This window comes from Lepidothrix coronata, unplaced genomic scaffold (genome assembly GCF_001604755.1).
Source record: "Lepidothrix coronata isolate B3197 unplaced genomic scaffold, Lepidothrix_coronata-1.0 Scaffold121, whole genome shotgun sequence".
In the NCBI taxonomy this organism is placed as follows: domain Eukaryota; kingdom Metazoa; phylum Chordata; class Aves; order Passeriformes; family Pipridae; genus Lepidothrix; species Lepidothrix coronata.
In genome coordinates, this window is record NW_016690301.1 from 3,356,544 (window position 1) to 3,376,291 (window position 19,748).

At 57.0% G+C, this 19,748-nt stretch overlaps 1 protein-coding gene across 2 annotated transcripts in view; it reads right to left on the reverse strand.

Moving 5' to 3' along the window:
* Positions 1 to 17,569, reverse strand: part of NRG2 (neuregulin 2) — a 161,732-nt gene extending 144,163 nt beyond the window's left edge. The window contains exon 1 of one of the 2 annotated variants that reach the window (XM_017825651.1): positions 17,131 to 17,569. In XM_017825651.1, the coding sequence (XP_017681140.1) occupies positions 17,131 to 17,554 (424 nt within the window). In that variant the 5' untranslated portion in view covers positions 17,555 to 17,569. The remainder of the gene's footprint in view (positions 1 to 17,130) is intronic. The other variant, XM_017825650.1, reaches the window with a different exon arrangement.
* Positions 17,570 to 19,748: the final 2,179 nt, after the last annotated feature.

Here is a 19,748-nt window from a genome sequence, read left to right on the forward strand (position 1 = left end):
TGAGAACAGCCTGGGGCAGAACAGAGGGGCGGGGAGGACACTCAGCTTCCCAAGGGCTCGGGGTGCACAGGGCAGTGGATGCACTTGGATTAAAAGGGGCCAAAAGGGTAGCAGGGAAGGGACAGGCTGGGGAGTAAGAAACCAAAGGACACAAACCCGCAGCTCTGCTCAGGCAGCCAGGACTCCCCCCACGTGCCAAGAGCTCCTTCCTGTGCATTGCTGTCCCTTGCCATGGTTTGTCTGCTCGGGACACAGGCACCAGTCCCAGCCAGGATGTCCCAGCCGTGCCTGGACCACTCTGCCCTCATTGGCCAGACTTCTGCTTAGCAACGGCCAATCCCAAGAGGCTCTTTGCTGGCTACTGGGGTTGCTGGCTACTGGATGCTGGGATTCCTCTTCCCCACCCCCCAGCCTCCAGCACTGAGCATTTCTGGCTCCAAAGGAAGCCTCTGGCACAAGCACAGGGACACACACACACACACTTACTTCCCCAAGGCTCCTGCTCCAGGAGAGGAGCATCCCAGGGCCGCCCCCACATCATCTCATGCTGCAGTTTCCTCTGCAGCGTGATGCGTCCCCAAGGCAGGTCCCAGATGGGAACACAGATGTGGGGGAAGAGAGGAGAGGAATCGCTGCATCCACCTACAGCTCCTGCGCAAAGCCTCCATGTTGTTACACCTTGCCCAGGGGCTGTAGCTGGGACTTTACCCCCTCATGTTGTGAATCAGGGGTTGTCACTGGTCCCACTAGCCAGGGCTTTCCCAGCTGCAGCACATACAGCCCCAACGGGCTCCAGGATGAGCCCCACCTTCCCTACACTGAGAACATGGGCAAACAATGCAACTGCAAACCCTTCTCCACAAAAACAGGACAACTGAGCCTTTCCTTGTCACTCTTTCAGTGCAGAGGAAAGAAGCAGGTTAGGGTGGAAATCCACAGCAAGGAATGTGGGGAAAGGAATTTCCTCAGACTTTCCTCAGTTCATAAGACCAGGGCTAGAACATTGGTCCTGGCTGCAACTGAGACCTGAACCTCGCCAGAAAGATTGATTTGAGGCCTGAGTGACCTCAAAGTCCTGCTACTGGCTGGCAAGGGGTTCACATGTTGAGTGTGCAGGGGCTGACCCTGTGCACGAGGTGAGGCAGGAGAGACTGGGATGAACTGCTGTTCTTCTAAACCCTGGATAACCTCCAATCCCTTTTCAACTCTGAGGACCCTGTCAGGAGGGGGTGAGCAGGGCCTGAGCAGTCCCTTAGCCGTGTGGTTTGTGGCCTGGTCACCTGGACACCTCTCCTTTTGCATGGCACACACCCTGCACCCCAGCTCCAAGGGAAGGGTCAGAGTGGGGCATGCTGGCAGACCACCAACACAGCACCTCCCTTGGAAAGGTCCCTGGAAAGCTGCTTTTCCGCAAGTACAGGGCACTTCTCAAAAAGCATCCAACATATTCTGGACTTTACCTCACAGCAGCCCGATAAAAGCGGGGAGGAGCTCAGGAAGTAGTTGGAGATGGGAATGAGCACATCCCTCTCAGCCTGTCAGTCTGCCACACAGGCACAAAATAGCTCCAGCATGGTCATGGGAAGGACACGTGTCAGGGTTTGTCCCACTGCTGGACTCCACAGCCATGGGTTAGACCTCTGCATAGGTGTGTGGGCAGCACTAAGGTGAGGAAGGCCCCAGGTATTGGGGCTTACTGGGGTAGGGACATGAGTCACCTTCAACCTCAACCCTCAAAGCCATCATGGACATGGTGAACTTCCATCCTGCCAGACTCCCGGAGCACATGGCACAGCGCTGGGGAGCACACTGCCACAAAACCCTCAGACAGCCTGCTGGGATCTGCTCACCCAGCCAGACCCTCCTTCAGGTGACAGCACCAAGCCATGGAGCAAAGCCCAAGGTCAGATCTCCGAGGTTTTCACAGCCAGGTTCTCACAGGGATGTGTGCCACTGGAAGGACACGGACACTGGAAGGATGCAGTCCTCAACACACCCAGGTCTGGCATGAAGTCTCCCTGGATGAACCAGGATGTGGGGAAGCATCCTCGGGGGACTGGCAGTGGATCAGCAAGAACAAAGCTGAGCAGAGGACCTCAGGCCAGCCTTGCCTGTCAGCAGACAGCCACAGACAAGGGTGTCCTGCAGTGGTCAGACCCAAACTGATGCTTTGACTCCCTTTTCTCCACGTGCCAGGTGGGAAAGGGGAATCTCGCCGGGGCACTTGCTGTGAGGAGTTCAGCTCCAGCAGTTAAAGTTAGAGCTCACCTTGGCCACCTGCCTAATCCTTCTGTAATTCAGCTGGACAACTCGTGGTAACTCCTCAGGACCTCGTGCTGCTCTCCCATCTCAGCTCTGCTGACAGGCGTCCCGAGCTCCCCGAAGCGTCTGTCGTCTTATTAGCAGAGCCTCCACTTGGGATTTATTTTCCATCCAGAATTTAAGCTGAATTTATGTATTAACTAAAGACTATTAATGCCAAAAATAAGTGGAATGCCACTTGCTCAGCAACACGGGCCTTACGAGAGGCCACGTGGCACAGCCAACCCACCCAATCGCAACCCCAGGGAGGCTTTTTATAGACACCCACGTCTGATGGAGTGCGAGCGATGCCTGGCTTGCTGCAAGCTCTGCTCTGCAAGCATCTGATTGCAGGGGGAGGGGAGGGAAATATCCCCACATCCACGGGCAGGAGGCACAGTTCCCTCGGCTCTGCAGGCTGGTTAAGCAGCCAGGTGGAACTAGGAGTGGTTTGGGACTGTCTCAGCTTCCCTGCCATATAAACACCCGTGCTCTGCAGGCGGCTTCTGACACACAGAACATGCTGCTGAGTGTCTCAGTGCAGCATCTCAGCATCGAGGGTGTGTAACTTCCCTCTGGGAAAGGCTGCTCAAGGGAGAAAAAAGGTCACCCAACATGCACCCAGCTCTGGCTGATGGTGGGTTCTGTTTCCCAGGTTGCCTCCAGGGTATCTTTGCCTTTGAGCACTGAGCCCTCTCAGCCACCAGGACAGTGACACTGATGTGGCTCTGAAGGCTTCTCCAAGGACTCTGACCAACCTCCCCCAGGAGGGATGAGAAGCCATAGCAGCAGCCATGGCACTGCCACTGCCAGCAGGCCCAGGAAGTCCACATTGCACCAACCAAGGCACAGAAGAATCAGTGGCAGGTGATGGGTAGCCCTCATATATTGAGACACCACAGCCACCTGCTTGGCATGGCTTCTTTCCTCCCACTGCTCCCTGTCCAGCTCCTCTCTAAACCACCCTGCTCCTTTTGCCAAGCCAGACTCAGCTGGTGAGTGTGGGATGGCCGTGGCCAGGGTGGATTTGCTGGTCTGGCAGCTCTCCAAAGCACACCCAGTATGCTGGGCTGCAAAGGGGCTGCTCTGGTCAGGACAAAGCACAGATAGCCCACAGCCCAGCACTTGGGCCAGAGGAGCACCTGGGAAAGCAGCTCGCGGGCTGGCAGTAGAGGTCAGCAGGGCTGGGGCAGGCACAGCCCATCTGCACAAACCTCCTTGGTCTGAGCAGCAGCTTTAGGCTGGACCAGAAGGCCCAGGCAGGGCTCTCCTGCTTGCACTGGGCACAGTGCACTGGCAGAAGCATCACTGTGCTCACAGTCCCACCATAAGTAGAATCACAGAATCATTAAGGTTGGAAAAGAGCTCTAAGATCATCAGGTTCAACCCTTAACCCAGCACTGCTCTGTTCACCACTAAACCATGTCCCTAAATGCCACTTCTACACATTTTTTGAACACTTCAAGGGATGATGACTCCTCCACTGCCCTGGACAGTCTGTTTCAATGCTTGATCACCCTTTCTGTGAAGAGATTTTCCTTAATATCCAATTTAAACTTCCCCTGGAACAGCTTGAGGCCACCTGTTCCCTGGGAGAAGAAACCAACCCCCATCTGGCTGCACCTTCCCGTCAGGGAGCTCTAGAAAGTGAGAAGGTTCCCTTGAGCCTCCTTTTCTCCAGGCTGAGCCCCCCCAGCTCCCTCAACTACTTTCAGAAAAGAAAGAGCTTTCCAGGAACTTGCAGGAAATTTCCTCAAAAAAAATAGGTCTAAATGGAATAAAAAAAGGGTCATGGAAAAACCCTCACATTCTCAAACAGGGTGCAGACTCAGAGAATGCTGCAGAAAAAGGCAGCAAAGCCACCCTTCAAAACATGTTAAGGTTTTCCTCGCTCAGCTGCAATTATCATTCTGAAAGCTGAGGATGTGCGATGGAGAAGAGCGTGTGTGGGAGGGAGAGAAGGGGGAAAAGAGAAAGACAACAGCAGCATGGAAGGAAATTCAACACTGCCAAGTGAAAGCCACTGTGACAGGCAGAATTTACTTCCTTGCAGAAGGGTTTCCCATGTCATCCGTTACAAAGACAGGGAGAAAAAAAAAAATCCACATTATTTTGAAGAACATCAGCCATGAAAGTAAGAGTTCCAGGAGAGGGGTTTCCCCCAGGTGCTGCAGCCCGGAGATGACCCCCCTGTCTGCCATTCCCCCACCCTCCAAGAGTAGATGAGTTTAGCCCAGCACAAAACTGCTCCAGACAAAATCCTGTCGCCAGCCTCGCTTGCTGGAAGGTGTGTGACTGCTACAACAAATATCTCCAAACCTCCAAGCCTCACTGCTGGGCAGGTTTCTGCCCCAAGGACACGGATGTGTTTTCCACAGGCTCCACACTGATCCGATAACTCTCCTGGGAACATCGTGTGCCCGGTACAGCAGTTCCTAACAGGAGATGCACGGCGTGTGGTCCTCCCACGCAGGCACTGCCCACCACCACGACCACTCTTCCCTCCTCCCACCTGGCTGCAGGTGTGCCATGCCTGGGGATCTGTGTCACGGCGCGATATTTCACCTCTGGTGACAGCAGGGAGCAGAGCTGGCAGGGCCACTGCCCAGTGGGGCATCACTGACCCTGCTCCTCACACCCTCAGCCCAAAGGAGGCACAGCAGCAGCTCCACTGCCAGCTCTGACCACACTGCTGGGATCTCTGGAAAGGTCCCTGGACTGACCCACTTAATAAATCCTGGGATGAGACAACTTGAGCTCTGCAGCCTCTTTGGGTCAGAACTGGAGCCTTGGCAGAGCTCAGCTGTGCTCCAGGTCGGGTCTAACCTGACACCCCACAAACCCAGGAGTTGAAACATCAAGGACTTTGTTGCCTACCCAGAGAAGGAAAGGGCTAGTGCTGCTCTCCTGGCTCTGGGACACAGCCTGAGGGGTGGGAAATTCCCTGAAGGTGCAGTGATGGGAAAGGGCACTCAGTTACAAAAGAGATGATGGGAAAGAACATTCAGCAATGCAACCCCCACAGCAGGTCCACACCACACTTTCAGTAAATCCTCTGCAACATAAGGAAACATCCCAGATGGAGATCAGCCCTATCCATAAGGCCTCAGCATCCCTCTTCCCAGACACAAGCCCTGCAGGCATCTGTGCTAGGGCAGGGACTAAGTGACCTCTCTCAGAGGTACTGACCCACACCAGACCACACACAGCACAGTCTCCCCAGCATCCAGAGCAGAAGGCAGCAAGAGGCCCCTCCATCCAGCTGCAGAGCTGTCTGACACCATGGTTTGAGGAGCCACCTCCAGCCCCAGGATCTCCTGCTGGCACCAGCAACCTTGCATCCCATGCAGCCAGACAACATCCAACACGGACAACAGGCAGCTGTGGTCCTGCAGCTGCCCAGAGCTGTTGGCATCAGCCAAAACCAGGATGATGTGCAGGAAAACCACAGCCATTGTCCCAGCAGGAAGGTTTAGAAAGGTCACAGCTTCCTAATGCGCTTTCCAATGTGCCCATTTGTCCTCCTGAAGCCAGAACCCTCTCCACGTATTTATGATTTGGGAGTTACCAGCTCCTCTCCTGGATGCTTTAACCTCTAAATATGAGGTTTGCTTGTCCCATCAGCTGTCAGCCAGAGCCACAGTTCACCATAGGAAGGTGTTTTTGCTCCTTGCTCAAAGAAACATCCTTTGAGCCTCCTTCCTGCAAGGGCCATGGTTTAGTTCCCAGTTACCTTCCTGGTCACAGTGCATCCTTGGCAAGTTCAGCCGTTTTCCCGACGGGTGTATCACACTGCAGGCAGGATTCCCTCCACTTCCCTGCACCTGCACTGTCCTGGTGTGACAGCTCTGGGCTCCCTGCTTTTGCCCTGATGACGTGGAGCAGAAGGTGATCCAGCCTGCAGTGCTTGGGAAGGAAGGAGAGGCCTGGAGCCGTCTGCAACCTGAGGCAGGAGGGCTCCTGGATTTGCTGGCTCAGCACAGGCAGATGGTGCAGTTGTCTGTCCTCTCACTGGGAAGAGCCTGCAGAAGTAAACATGCCCACAACCCCCTGCCTGGATGGGCTTGGATCACCTCCCAGTGACATTTGCTGGCAGGTGGCATCCCAGAGGACTTGGTGAAGGGGTCCTGATTGCAGCTTTAAGGACCATTTCAAGCCACGGGACACAACCCTGATCTCTCAGCTCAGTGCAGCAGCTACAGAAGTTTGCAAGCATCAGCAGAGCAGCCACTCCTCCTGCCTCACCCGAGCATCCTTCATCACAGCGAGCACCACAGAGCTGCTCAGCCCTCTAACAGCTTGGGAAATCCTCTCTCCACACCATCATGCAGCATCAAGTGCCCTCGGGGATCCGTGCTTGCCGCCAGTACTCCCAGCTAGTGCTGAGCACCAGGAAAACAGCCTGGATGCCAGAAGCCTGCATGTCACCAGCAGTGGACTGACAGAAATCATCTCCTCACACGTCACAGCTCCCCCACACAGATGGAGAGTGCTGCTGCAGATCAGAGGCAGGTTTGGGGAACACAAGTTCCCGCCCTTGTGGATCTGACACTGCTGGGAGTTGAGCTTGGAAGGGAAACACTCGAGCGAGATGGCCACCGAGGAGAGACAACACTCTGCTGGCTGATACCAGGCAGGTCCCTTGCAGATCCTTTCCAGGAACAAGCCAGGTGCCCTCCACCCTCCAGCACCCACTCAGATCCCCCCCCAGCTGCACAGAGCCCTGCAGGATCTGCCTCCTTTATAGCCACCCCCAGGGAGGGCCAGCTGGCAGGGGGACAGCCCTGCACCCGGGGCAGGGACTGTTCTGAGGCCCACCAGTGACAGGCATTGGAGGGAGGGCAGGGTTTCATTTCCATTTCTGGAGATTTCTGGTGCTGATACACTGATGGGAACCCAGCACACGACCAGTTTCCTGAGCAGAGCAGGCAAAGCAGCAAAAGCAGCATCCTTCCTGCTTGCAGGCAGGGAATCACAGCGTGGGGATGCTAAGAAGCTTTCCTGTGATCAGTGGCACAGATGGGACCTGAACCAAGTATCCAAGCACAGCCCCTGTGCCTGCAGCAGTTCCCTCCAAAGCCACACAAACACCCCTGTCTGCAGAGTGTGCCCAGCACAGAATGTCCACACACTGGAAAGGGGATGGATATTCCCCAAAGCTTCTTCTCTGGAGCATGGTCTGGGTGATGGAGATCAGGCTCCACAGAGGAATTACTGATCACTAAATGGAGAGGGGTGTCACTGCCCCCCTCCTGGGGCTAAAGCCCAGCACTCCCTCAGCCCATGCTGTGCCTCTCCCACTGCATCCCATCCCTTCTGGCACCGAGGTATTTGGGGATCTGCAGAATCAGCAGTTGTGCTGTGCACACAGACATGGCCTTGGAGAGCACCCCTGATCCTTCCTCCCTGTGTCCCAGCAGCACCCTGCAGTGAGTGTGTGAGGAAGAAGCTACTTTGGGTGACCCCATGTCTGCTGCCTCCCACTACCCCAGTTCTTGTAGGTACAGAATAATTCCTAATTCCCATCCAAACCATCCTGCATTTATTGCTATGTCCTACCCAGTGCCCAAAACTCTCAGGGCCTTTTCCAGGATCTCAGCTGCATCTGAGCCTCCCAAATCCACCAGAATACCTTGCCCCTTCTAGGTTTTCCCCTCCTTGCCTGTGACTCCATTTGGGCATCGTCTGGTCTGGGGGTCCTGCAGCCTTTGCCAGAGCTCGCTGTTGCTGTTGTGCCTGAACATCCAAGAAGGAACAACAGCCACCCTACAGACCAACAGCCACCCTACAGACCAACAGCCACCCAGCCTCTTGTATTCCCAATGCCAGGAGGTCCAGCTTGAATCACCAGCCGAGGCAGAAAGTGCCAGAGAAGAGCGATCCCGGTGTATTCCAGACTTCCAGCCCGGCTGCAGCCCCATTTCCTGACACCAAGGCATCTTTCTGGGAGTGTTCAAGGTTGTGGCAGCACCGGGTGATGGAACACGCATTTGATGTCTGCCCCATCAACAGGGCTGAGTGTGTGGATGCTGGAATGGGCACTGCCTTCTCCTGCACAGAGAGTGCCAAGCCAAGTCAGGAGCTGCAGGAAGGACCTGGCAGGGAAACTCCTTCAGCTCCTTCCTGCTGCCTCAGCTCTGCGGATTTGGGGAGGTATCTGTGGGACTCAGGCTCTCCAGCCCTGTAAGAAAGGGTCTCCAGGTCTCCTCAAAGCTGGCAGGTGGCAACCCACCATGCCAGGTCCCCCCAGGACAGGAAGATCTGCTTCATTCCAGCCTGGGCAGGCAGCAGTGTCTCATGGACACATGAGAAGAGGCTCTGATGTTCCCTAGATCCCACCAGCCTCAGAAGGCAGCTTCCCACAGAACGCCAGGCTAAGCCAACCTGGCAGCCAGGTGGGGAAGACAGGGATATAGGGAAAAGGTGGCTGAGACCCTACATGGCAGTGGATCATCCCAAGGATGCTGGTGACTTCAGCTGGACTCCCAGCAGTCCCTGTCAGCCTCACTGGGAGAGCCATGGGAGACCTAGCCACTCATGTCCCCACCTCCTCTCCTCTGCACCAAGACACACAGAAGGCAGTTGAAGAAGAACAGAGGAGTGGAGGGGGAAGGAGGGAACACCCAGAACAGCGGAACAAGACAAGGACCAGAGGCACCCACTCCCATCACTGCTGTTACTACCATCCCATGGGCCCATGTGGAAGATCCAATTCCCAAGCAAAGCACCCTGGCAGCTCGTGCTCCCTGTCATGCTCCCAAGGCTAATGAATGTGTTGATAATCGTCCTCCACACACCCACATGCCTCTGCATGATGGGAAAGGCCACATCACATTGGCAGAGGCCATGCCTGATGCTGACCCTCCCCCTTGGCTTGTCCCAGGGCAGCCCACCCCGAGCAGCAGAAGCGGCCGCAGGGATCCGAGGTCCGGCGGGGACAGACTCTGGCCAGGGCAGCAGCCAGGGCTGGTGCATTGCTGCCAACTTTGAGGCAGCCCAGAAAGCAGACCTAATTCCAGTCCCCTCCCTCCTGCCAAGCCATCTGCCTGCCCTGAGACCACCGAGAGGATCCTGAACAGTGTTTCATCATTACCGACCCATTATGGAAAGTGGACGAGCAGTGATTGATTATAATGAATGCAAATACCTGCCTTCCGACCCCAAATTGGCAGGACCTGACGAGTTCTCCCACTAAGTAGTACAGTGTGTCCTTCCACAGGCTCTGCAAAGCATTCCCATCCTCCTCAGCTTTTCCAAAAGCCATCAGGCACAGCACTGCCCATCTAGACCTGCCCTAGAAAACCATCGCATCCAAAATCTGCTCTCCATTAGCCCTGAGGCCCCGCTCCCCCCCACAGATCCCACAGGCTCATGTCCAGCACCCGAACCCTTTGGGAAGGCTTTCCCAGAGTCCTCACCTTCATTAAGAGGGCAAAGGACAGTCCCCTCACTCCAGGACAGGGAGAGAGTGGGGGTCAGCAGGGTGGGAGCTGGGTGCTCTGTCACAAGAGTGGCATGTCCCTACAAAACAGGCACATATGTCCCACGCCAGAGAGGTGCTGTGTCCAGAGACAGCAGCAGCCAGCTCTGCTCCAGGAGGCCACCAATGACGAGGTTTTCCTGCAAAACCAGGGCACAAGCTCCAGCCTTCAAGGATGAACTCAGTTGCCCTCCACTAGCCAGCAAACAGTAAGTGGCAGGAATACAGGAAAGGATGGCACTGTCCTGCTGCAGGCAATGGGTAAGGGGCAGGTGTGGGGACCAGAGAGAACCACTGTGGCCACACACTCCATCCAAGGGAACTAAAAGGACTGCCCAAGCCAGGGAGAGATGCTGTGAGCAGAAGCGCCTGGTCCCTGAGCTACAACACCAGACAACAGAATGGACCCACCAAGTCCCTGGTCTCAGATCCTCTGAGCGGGCTCTCCTGACTGCCTGCAAGGTGGTCACCCATGCCAGGGTCATTCCTGATGAGTGTCTGTCCAACCTATGGCCAAAACTCTCTGCTGGCATCTCTCACCCAGCTCCAGACCAGGTCACCAGGGACAAGGGGATGGCAGATAGCTCTAGTTTGCACTTCCCACAGTCTTTTCAGGACCATTGCCATCTTCTGATCTCTTTTCTACACACATCAGCCCACCCTGCTCCACCCTCAAGTGCCACACCAGCTGGGTCCATGCTCAGCCCATGCCTCCACCATGAAGCCCAGCCCAGTTCCAACCCTTGATTCATACCAGGGAGCACTTCTAGAAGGTCACCCTTGGCCATGGTTTGGACTGCAGAGGTGCCTTAAGGGAGCAATTGCTTGAGGGAACACCCCAAGACAGGAAAAGCAAGAAGACCAGAGAGGACTCCCTGACACAGGCAATCATCCAGCAATGCCAGCTACAAACCCTGGAAGAGCAGTGCCCTGGGTCTCCAAGGCAGCATCTCCAATCCTCCTCCAACCCACCGCACCTCTTCTTTTCTCATTTACTTTTTCTTCCCTAATTCTAACTCTCCCCTCCCCAAACAGCTTCAGTGCTGTTTGCTGTGACTTCCATATAAACTTCTCCAGCACAGAGGTGATCCTCCCCCTGCCTGACCACATCTGAGCTTTCTCTGCCTGGAGGTATACGTATTATTTTCATTCAAGTTGCAAATCACCTGCTCCCCTCTAGCACCCCATCTTCTGGGCAACCTCATATTTTCCATCCTCCAGACCAGTCAGCATCTTATCCAGGATGGAGGGGGACCGTGGGGACTCAATGACAGCAGTTTTACTGGCCCTTCAGCCCAGGCTTTGCAGCACAGCCCAGCCTTGAGCTGCAGCAGCCAAGCTCTGGGAGCACGGTCATTCAGCAGAGAAAGAGCAGCACAGTGATTCATCTTCCCTTTGATCTTTAGCCTACCCTTGCAGGCTCAGTACTCTGCCCCCAAAATTTTGGGCGGTTGGCAGACATCTCCGCCTCCCCCCCAGACCAGAGAAGGTAAGTGCTGAGAGGTGCTGGCACCCTTCAGGAGTTCTCCTGCTCCCCACCCCATTCAGTAGGCGAGCAGACGCCTGGCTGCCAAAGTTGCCAAGGAGATGAGCTTCCTCCAGAGCCTCCCCTCGCCGCACGCGTCCGCCGAGCCCCCGCCGAGGACAGGCGTCCTCCGCCATCTGCACCGGACAGAGCGGCTCACAGCGCAGAGAACAGCCCACCGGGGAGCGGGGCACAGCCTTCTCCCTCAAACAGCTCCGCTTGGGCACGACAGAGAGGAGCAGCAGTCGGGGAGGGAGTGTGCTCACACCCGGGAAGCCTCCAGTGAGCAGAGAGGGAAGGTTGTACTGGCATCTCTGCTACCCCCGGGCCGGCACCACGAGCACCGAGCCCGCTGTGAGCGGAGCACGGAGCAGGCACGGGGAGCACTGACAGGAGCTGCCAGACAGCCCCGGCACCTCCCGGCTCAGCGGAGGCACTTCGTCACCTCCCAGCACTTTCTTTGCTCCTCTGCAGCGAGAATTCCTCCAACGAGTCGCCCAGGGGCTCTCAGCCTCGCAAACCTCCTGCCCACCACTGATCGGTCTCCTGGAGCTCCTCCCGGCCAAGTGCACTGCTCAGCTCCACCCTTCCCACTGTGTCCATGTGGACACCTGCACAGCTCACCTGGGGAGGCCCAAAGCCCATGCCAGGGCAACACAGCTCTCCTCTATGCTCAGTGGTGTCACGCAGTGACTCAGGAGGGGAATGGAGATGAGGCAACTTCAGCATCAGCACCCAGTGCCCTAAACCCGGCAAAGGAGCATCCACTCCTTGTAGGAGCCATGTCACATGTGCCCAGGAACTGGCTACCCCTCCACTCTGCTGGGAGAGGCACCCTCAGCCCAGCAGCACAATACCAGAACTGATCCCTTGGCGCACTTTGCAGCAGATTTTGGGGTGTGCCAAGTTCCTGAAGGCTCAAGGCCCTGGTGACCAAGGTGTGTTTTGCCTTACGCAGCCCAAATGAAGCAGGGAGCTCAGATGCAGCAGAGCATGGCTCCTTCTTGCCCAGTGATGGAGTTTATTGCCTCTGTGCTTCCAGGCATGCACCAGTTTCTGATCCAGATCCAAACCCAAGCCACAGTGTCGCCCATGATTTAGAAAGGGCGTTCTGCCTCAGGGCCCGTATCTAAGGGCTGTCAGCTGGCAGAGTACAAAGGGCCACCAAGCAGCAGCTGGGGCCAGGGCCTGGGCATGGAGCAACCCTAGATAGAGAATTCAGCACTGCTGGGATTACTCAGGAGCTGTTTAAGTCTCCTCTTACTCACAGAGATCCTCGGGGAGATGCTTTATTTAGTCAAACGTTTCTGAAAGGGGGACTGAGAAAACAGCCAGGCTTTGCTCTGCACACAACACGTGCATGGGAGGGGACAACCTCTGTTGTGTCAGGTACCACTAAAGTCACTTGGAGCTGCAGCACCAGCCGAGCAAAGTTTCAGTTGCCAGATCCTGGGTGACTCATCTGGGAGATGAGGAGCTGACCTGGCCACAAGGACCCAGCCATCCCAGGTCCACTCCAGACCAAATCCTGCATGAGAGGATTTGAGAGAGCTCCCAGAAATGTGCTGTCCTTGCGAGGGGTCAAAGCTCTCTGCAGCACAGTGACCGCTCCCCATCTGCAGAAACCCAAGGCAAGAAGGAAACAAGTTTTCGCTCTTCTGCGAACCCAAGGAAGTGTGATTTTCTGAAGGTGGTGAGAAATAGTTTCAGACAGCTCTAATTAGCAAGGTGGTGCGTGAGAAAATCCAGCTTTGCTGCTCCCTGCGCCACAGCTGTCCTGGGATGGAGGCAGAGCACCGTCACCAGCGGCTGGAGCCCACCCACACCCCTGCCCTGCGCCTGCCTGGCTTGGAGTGAGCCCGATGATCTGCAGGACAGTAGAGAGGGATATTTTTGCGTGAGCTGCTGGCCCAAAGTTGCCAGTGCTATTTCAGGCAGCAACACCTACACTGTAATCCAGAGGGCTGTATTTTCCAGCGGGCACTTCAAAATCCGGCCTCCCTCCTCCCTTTGCAGGCCAGCTCTAACCAACCTGGCTCCAGGATCAGCACATAAACAGCTCCCAGCATCATGTGGCCACTGAGCCCCAGCACTTTCCTGATTCCCACTGGGACCAATGCACCTTTGGACTGGAAAAAAAATAGATAAATAACTCATCTCACCAGAAGTACCTGCTGCAACAACAGGTCCTCTGCCTGCAAATCCTCCCAGGGATCTGCCACCACCAGATTACCTGCCCAGGCTAAGCTAGCTAATCCTACAGGCAAGTCACAGACCTCATCCTGGAGCTCAGCAGCATTTTCGGTGAGGTGCTTCAGGAGACATACAAGCTCTAATTAAAGCTACTTTGCAACTCTCTGCATATGGAGGCAGGAAGATGTTTGTTCCTCTGTGAAAGCAGAAATCGAGAGCCCAGACAGGTTAAATCCTCACTCTCCCATGTACAAAATATCTGCACATATACCTTTTGCACAGAAAGCATGGACTCATCCAGATTAGGAAGCAGGTGCTGACACAAGCTACCCTTAAAGACCAGGAAGGTCAGGACCTCAATCCCCTCTCTGGATTCAGGAGTGGTCCCAGCGGGGATAATGCCTCCAGCTCCCACACCAGTGAGAGCCAGCATTGTGTCTTGCACCTATTTCCTCCTCCTTGATCAGTGCATGTAGGCACAAAGCAGATATGAGACCATCCAAAATTAAGGAGCTAAAAGATATGAAGAAAAGAGACAGGAGGAGAAGCAATAACAGGAATCGTTATATAACAGTATGAAAAAAAACAATAATACTCCCAGTGCAGAAGAGGTTTTAAGATGGGCAAGTGGGTGGTGAGACCCACAGGATGCCAGGCCCAGGGACCAGCTGCTCCCTGTGTGCCAGGGAGATGCAAACCCATGCAAACCCAGAGCTGCAGAGGCTGCACACCTCTGGGGTTTGCAGGTGGGGAAGTTCCAGGCTCCAGAGCCTGCCCAGCAGTGGGATGGCCAAAGCAAGGATCCCCCGCCCTGGATCTCTGCTCAAGGGGCACACACAAAACAGCCCAGGCCAGACCCCCACGCACACCAGCTGAACAGACCAGCACTCCTGTTCTGCCTCCCGCACCCCATGCCACCCGTCCCTCACCTCCAGCCCTCCTGGCTCTGCCCAGCGAGGGTCTGGGTCCCTTGCAGAGCCTCAGCACCCACTTTCTGTCCTCCAGGTGAGCTGTGCAAACAGCAGAGACTCTTCCTTGGAGAGAGACACAGATTCTCCAGTGACGGGTCTAATCCTACATCGCATCCCGGACCTCGGCAAGCAGCAAGAGCAGGAGACACACAGCATCTTAGCCAGTGAGAAGGGGATGAATCACTGGAAAACAGACCCAGGCACAGAGCCAGAGCAGGGAGAAGATGGTCCTGCGAGGCCTCCATCTTTGGGAGCGGGAGGATTGGAGTGATCAGAGCCACAGGGTCCCCCCCTCCCACTCAGAAGTGACCCCAACATCTGTCCCCCAGCTCTGTAACATCCCTCCCTCAGCTGCAGCCCAGCTGTCCCTCGGAGCACATGCTGTGCCTGGACATCCACCCTCTGCCAGCTCTGGAGCTGTCACAGCCCCCATCTGCAGCAAGAACGGGAAATACCACTGCACCCCTCCAGATCTGCCCTCCCAGCACAAACCACAGAGCAGGAAGGCAGACCACGGCCTTGTTTCCCAGTTCACACACCTTTCCAGCAGCTCAGGTGCTACAAATCAGAAGATCCCATCAGGAAAGTCACCTTCAGAAGTAACCTCCCAGCTGAACCCTGAGCATGAAGTGCTCGGGGAACCACCAGTTCAGCAAGATGAGGCTCCCGTTTCATCTTCATCACAGACCCAAACCACAGCTATGACAGTTCCCAACCACCAGCTTTTATTTTTCCTTTGGAATCTGCCATAAAGCTCTGCTGAGACAACGCTCCCACCAACCTGCAGCATCCCTCAGCCAGGGAGCCGAGTCAGCCCATCAGAGCCACACAGAAACAAAAGCATCAGCTCCAAGAAGGTGTCACGGCAGAATGACAACTCTTAACTTGTTGTTACATCAGCCCACACATTAACGCTTTGGGCCTGAGCCAGGATGCCACGGAGAAGCCTCCGTTCCCCTTAAAGTCGAGCCCTGCTGCTCAGAGATGCGCAAGTTTGGAATCCTTTTTGATTTAAAAAGAAAAAAAAAAAGAGCCACATACCTTTTGATGTGTTTTCTCCTGACAATGGGACCACGGTCCCGAGAAATTCCCCCATTTACCTTCCTCTTAACTCTGCCACAGCTCTTTCACTAAATCCTCTCTTTCCACGATGGCCCACATACAGTTGCACATGAAATTAGTGCCTCCCAAATTAGTTTTCTCGCATGCAGTCCTAGCCCATTTTCCTCAACAACATATTATGGTTCCACCTTTCTCCCAGGAAACGCAAGCTTCTAAATTTATCTTTTGGATAACTAAAAAAAGAGACAGGTCTGGCTTTGACAATCCAGGGTCATCAGCCCTGAATGGCAGAGCACTTGCCCCAGAAACATCCAGTTAATGACACAACAACAACCACCACAAAGCAGTACACATATGGTCATTACAGAGCTAAGTATAACTTGACAAAGTACGTGCTTTTAATGAGGCAAAAGGCCAATTAGCCTGATGAGGATGTGTCCTGCTGCCACTGAGTGGGGAGCCTGGATTCCCCGGAGATACACCTTGTATGTCCTCGTAACACATCCAATACGAGGGATTCAATCCATTGCTGAGGGCACGGCGCGGCACTCGGAGCTCTCCGGGTTAACGCCGGCCTTCCCCGGATTTTGTGACACAGTATCCAGCATTCAGGCTGGATGGAGGGCCAGGCGTGCATTTTTGTCAGCTCAGATCCGAACCCTGAGAAAATGCAGGCATTGTGCTCGCCCGGTCCCCGCCGCCCAGCCCATCGCAGGTGTTCACCTGCCAGAGGACAGCAAGGAAAATTCAGGCACAAAAGCAGGGACGCTCCGGCGGGCGCTTCCCGTTGAAGTAATTTCATAACCGCGTTTCCAGAGGTGCTGGAGGAACAGCACAAGCCACCGCGCGAGAGCCGCGACCGGAGACACCGAAATGCGCGGAACGAACAAAAGAAAACCCAGCCTCCCCTCGCGAGGCCGTTATTTGGGAAGAGGCAAAACTTCCCGGCTCTTAGGGCACACCTGGAGCGCTGCCCCTGCCCCAGCCCCGCATCCCGGGCCCGGCCCCCTCCGCATCAGGGGCGGGGGTCGCGACCGGAGTCAGTGGAGCCCCACAGGCCGGCGGCTCTCCCGGCCGGGGCTGCCACGGCCGAGACCCCCGAGGAGGAGAGGAGAGCGGCACCGGGGCGCTGGGACCGCGCCGAGACACCGGAGGCTCCCGCGCGGCACCGCCGGGCGGCCGCGGGCTGCGGGCGCTCCCCGCACCGGGCTCGGGGCTGCGCTGCTGGCGCGGGGCAGGGCCGGGGCTGCGGGACCTTGAGCCGAGCGAGCGGGGAGATCCTGGGCAGGGGGATGGGGGGCAGCGCGGCTGCGGCGGCCGGGCCCAGCGGAGCGCATCGCATCGCATCGCATCGCATCTCATCGCATCTCCCCCCGGTGCAGGCGAGGCTCCCGGGGCCCACCGGGAGAGAGGTGGGGGGGCGGCGGATCGATCGCCGGCCCAGCTCCCTCCTCCAGCTCCGGGCGGGTACGGACCTGTCGCCCCGCGGCCGCCCGGGACGCGGGGCCAGCGCTCCCCGGCGCCGCTCCGCCACCGCCCCCCGCCGCCGCTCCGCCATCGCCCCCCGCCGCCCCCCGCCGCCGCGGCGCGGCCCGTACCGCAGTCAGCGCAGAGGATCCGCGCCACGTCCCGCTTGTGGTTCTTGATGCTGGTGTCGAGCGGCGCGAAGGCGGTGCGGTAGACGAGCGGCTCCTCGGTGGGCTCGAGGAAGAAGATGTAGCTGTGGTTGTGCTTCACTTTGAAGCAGGGCGCCTTGGAGCCCACGCTGATGAGCTGCTCCTTCTGCAACCCCCCGCTGTTGAGGTGCCACAGGTCAAGCACCTTGACCAGGACCCCCCCGGCGGGCCCGGCGCCGCGGCTGTCATTGCCGCCGGCGGGGGGGCCCACGGACTGCACCTTGCCCTCCAGCACCACCGCCGCCGTGTACGCCTGGTCCTGCACCGACTTGAGGCTGGGCGAGTAGCAGGCGAGGGAGACGCCGAAGAGCAGCATGGAGAAGCCGGGCGCCGGGTCGCGCCTCATGCCGCCGGCTGCCGCTCGCTGCCCGCCGGCCCTGCGGCGGCGGCCGGGCTGCGGGGCCGGGCTGCGGGGCTGCGGCGCGGCGGGCGCGGCGGGGCGGAGCGGAGCGGCGCGACGCGGGGCGGCACGGGGCGGCACGGCACGGCACGGCACCGGCACGGAGCTGCACGGCAGGGCACGCCACCGGCGCGGCACGGCACGGCACCGGCACTGGCACGGCGCGGCGCGGGGAGGAGGCGAGATGCTCCCCCAGCAGCCCCTGCCCCAGGGATGCTGACCCCCCGCACCCCCCGGAAAGGTGATTCCCTGCCCGGGGACTCCCTGTCCCCGGGGATGCCCGCTGCGGAGGGGGATCCCCGCATCCCTGGGGGTCCCCGGGGACGGAGGCAGACCGCGTTGCCTCCCTCTAGCTATGGAGACAGCCCCTCGAGGGGCCCCCAGGCGTTCGCAGAACACCCACCCCCCCTTCCCCTGCAGAGGCCACTAAAGATGCGTTCATTTGGGGGCGGCTGCAGGTGACACGGGGGTTCCGCGATGCGCAGGGACCAGGAGCCGGGGATTCCTCTTTGCCCGATGGTTTTATGGAGCTGGGAGATTTGTGCTTGAGATTCCCTGCACACTTGAAGGAAAGGCATTAACATAGAGACAAACGGTGCACAGCACTGGCCGGGGAGACAAAGCCGCCTTTCATGCCCTGCTCCTGCTGCCTCTTGTTAATAAACAAGTGCTTTACCCTGCAGTGGCTTCCAGGAGGAGTCGCTTTAAGCTCCAAAAGGTGCTTGTTTGGGTTTATTTTCAAAGCTGATCCTGAAGCATCTGCACTCCCGAAGCCTCGCTGCCCAGACAGTGCGGAAGGGATCCGAGATGCTCAATTAGCAGCAGAGGATTTCATGGTTGTTGTTGCACTAGATTCTGCATTGAAGGGGAGCGGCCATAGTCCCATCCCACGGAGGTGACCTGGCGGCAGGAGGGCTGGGCTCAGCCTGCTCCGAGGCGATGGCTTTGGGCACAGACTGCAACGGAGACACAGCCCTGGCCCAAGGGCCTTTCCAGCCTCAGGGGAACCCCTCAGCACACCCCAAGAGGTGACATGAGCTGGGTCTTTCAGTCCATCAGCGAGAGCAGAGGAGCACAGATGTCAGGATCAGGATTTACTCTCCATTTAACGTAGCACAGCCAGAATCATCAAGAAAACCGGGAAGGGAGCCGAGCCTCTGTGCCCAGCCCGGCACAGGCGCGGGGCACAGCCTTTCCTCGTGTTTCCCTGGCTCAGGGCGGGAGCCAGCGCTGTCCCACCGCTGGCACACGGGGGCACAGCCCCAGCACACACCCCCAGGGCTCTGCAGCCATGGCTCCGCGCTGCCAGCCGGGACCACTGCTCTTGCCCCTCGCCGGGAATGCCGGCAGCTCTCCGAGCAGCGCTGCCGTTTCAGGGCCGTGGTGCAGCGGCAGCCCCACAGTGGGATCACAGCGGGGCTCGGGGAGCGTTTACTTCTTCGTGTGCACATTTTCTCTTGCTAACTGTGATTCTCCGTGGCTTTGTGTTTTCAGATGTTTCCGAAAGCTTTCTCTTTTCCCCTGATTGGTGACCGTGCAAAACTGCAGAGGAATGCAGGTGGAGGCAGAAGGGACCAGAAGTGCTTCCCACGGCAGAGGAGGGAAGAACAGTATTTTGGATTCAGGAAGCTGCTTAGAGGAGCAGGGAAACCACCCGACTTCTCTCTGGTTTTTACACAAATCTCTGAGAAATTCCCCTTTCCCCAACATTTTGCTCAGACAGCAAAAGACGTTCAGCCTGAGAAGGAAGGAGATATCTGATAGCATAACTTGATCTGGAGCTCGCTGCTCTGCCCTACCCCTCACCAGAAAGGACAGTTTCATGCCCAGGCGGTTGAGCTGCTAATCCTTATCTCCTTTTGCAGGTTGAAATCCCAGTGGGACACAGTGGTTCCACCACTGAGAGAAACTCAGTGCAAGATACCCGTGAGGCCTCTGGGGCAACTTTGAAAAGTGATGTTTTCCTCTGTCTCTGGGGCATTTTGGAGTCCAGAACACTTATATTCAAAACAGGGCACTGGTGACATCTCCTTTTAGCAGTATTTTTCCTGCTGTTCAGCCTAGCTCTTGTGAAGTAAACTGATCTTCATCACCAGAGATACTTGCATTTCTCTTATCATTTGGGAAATGGTTTAGGACT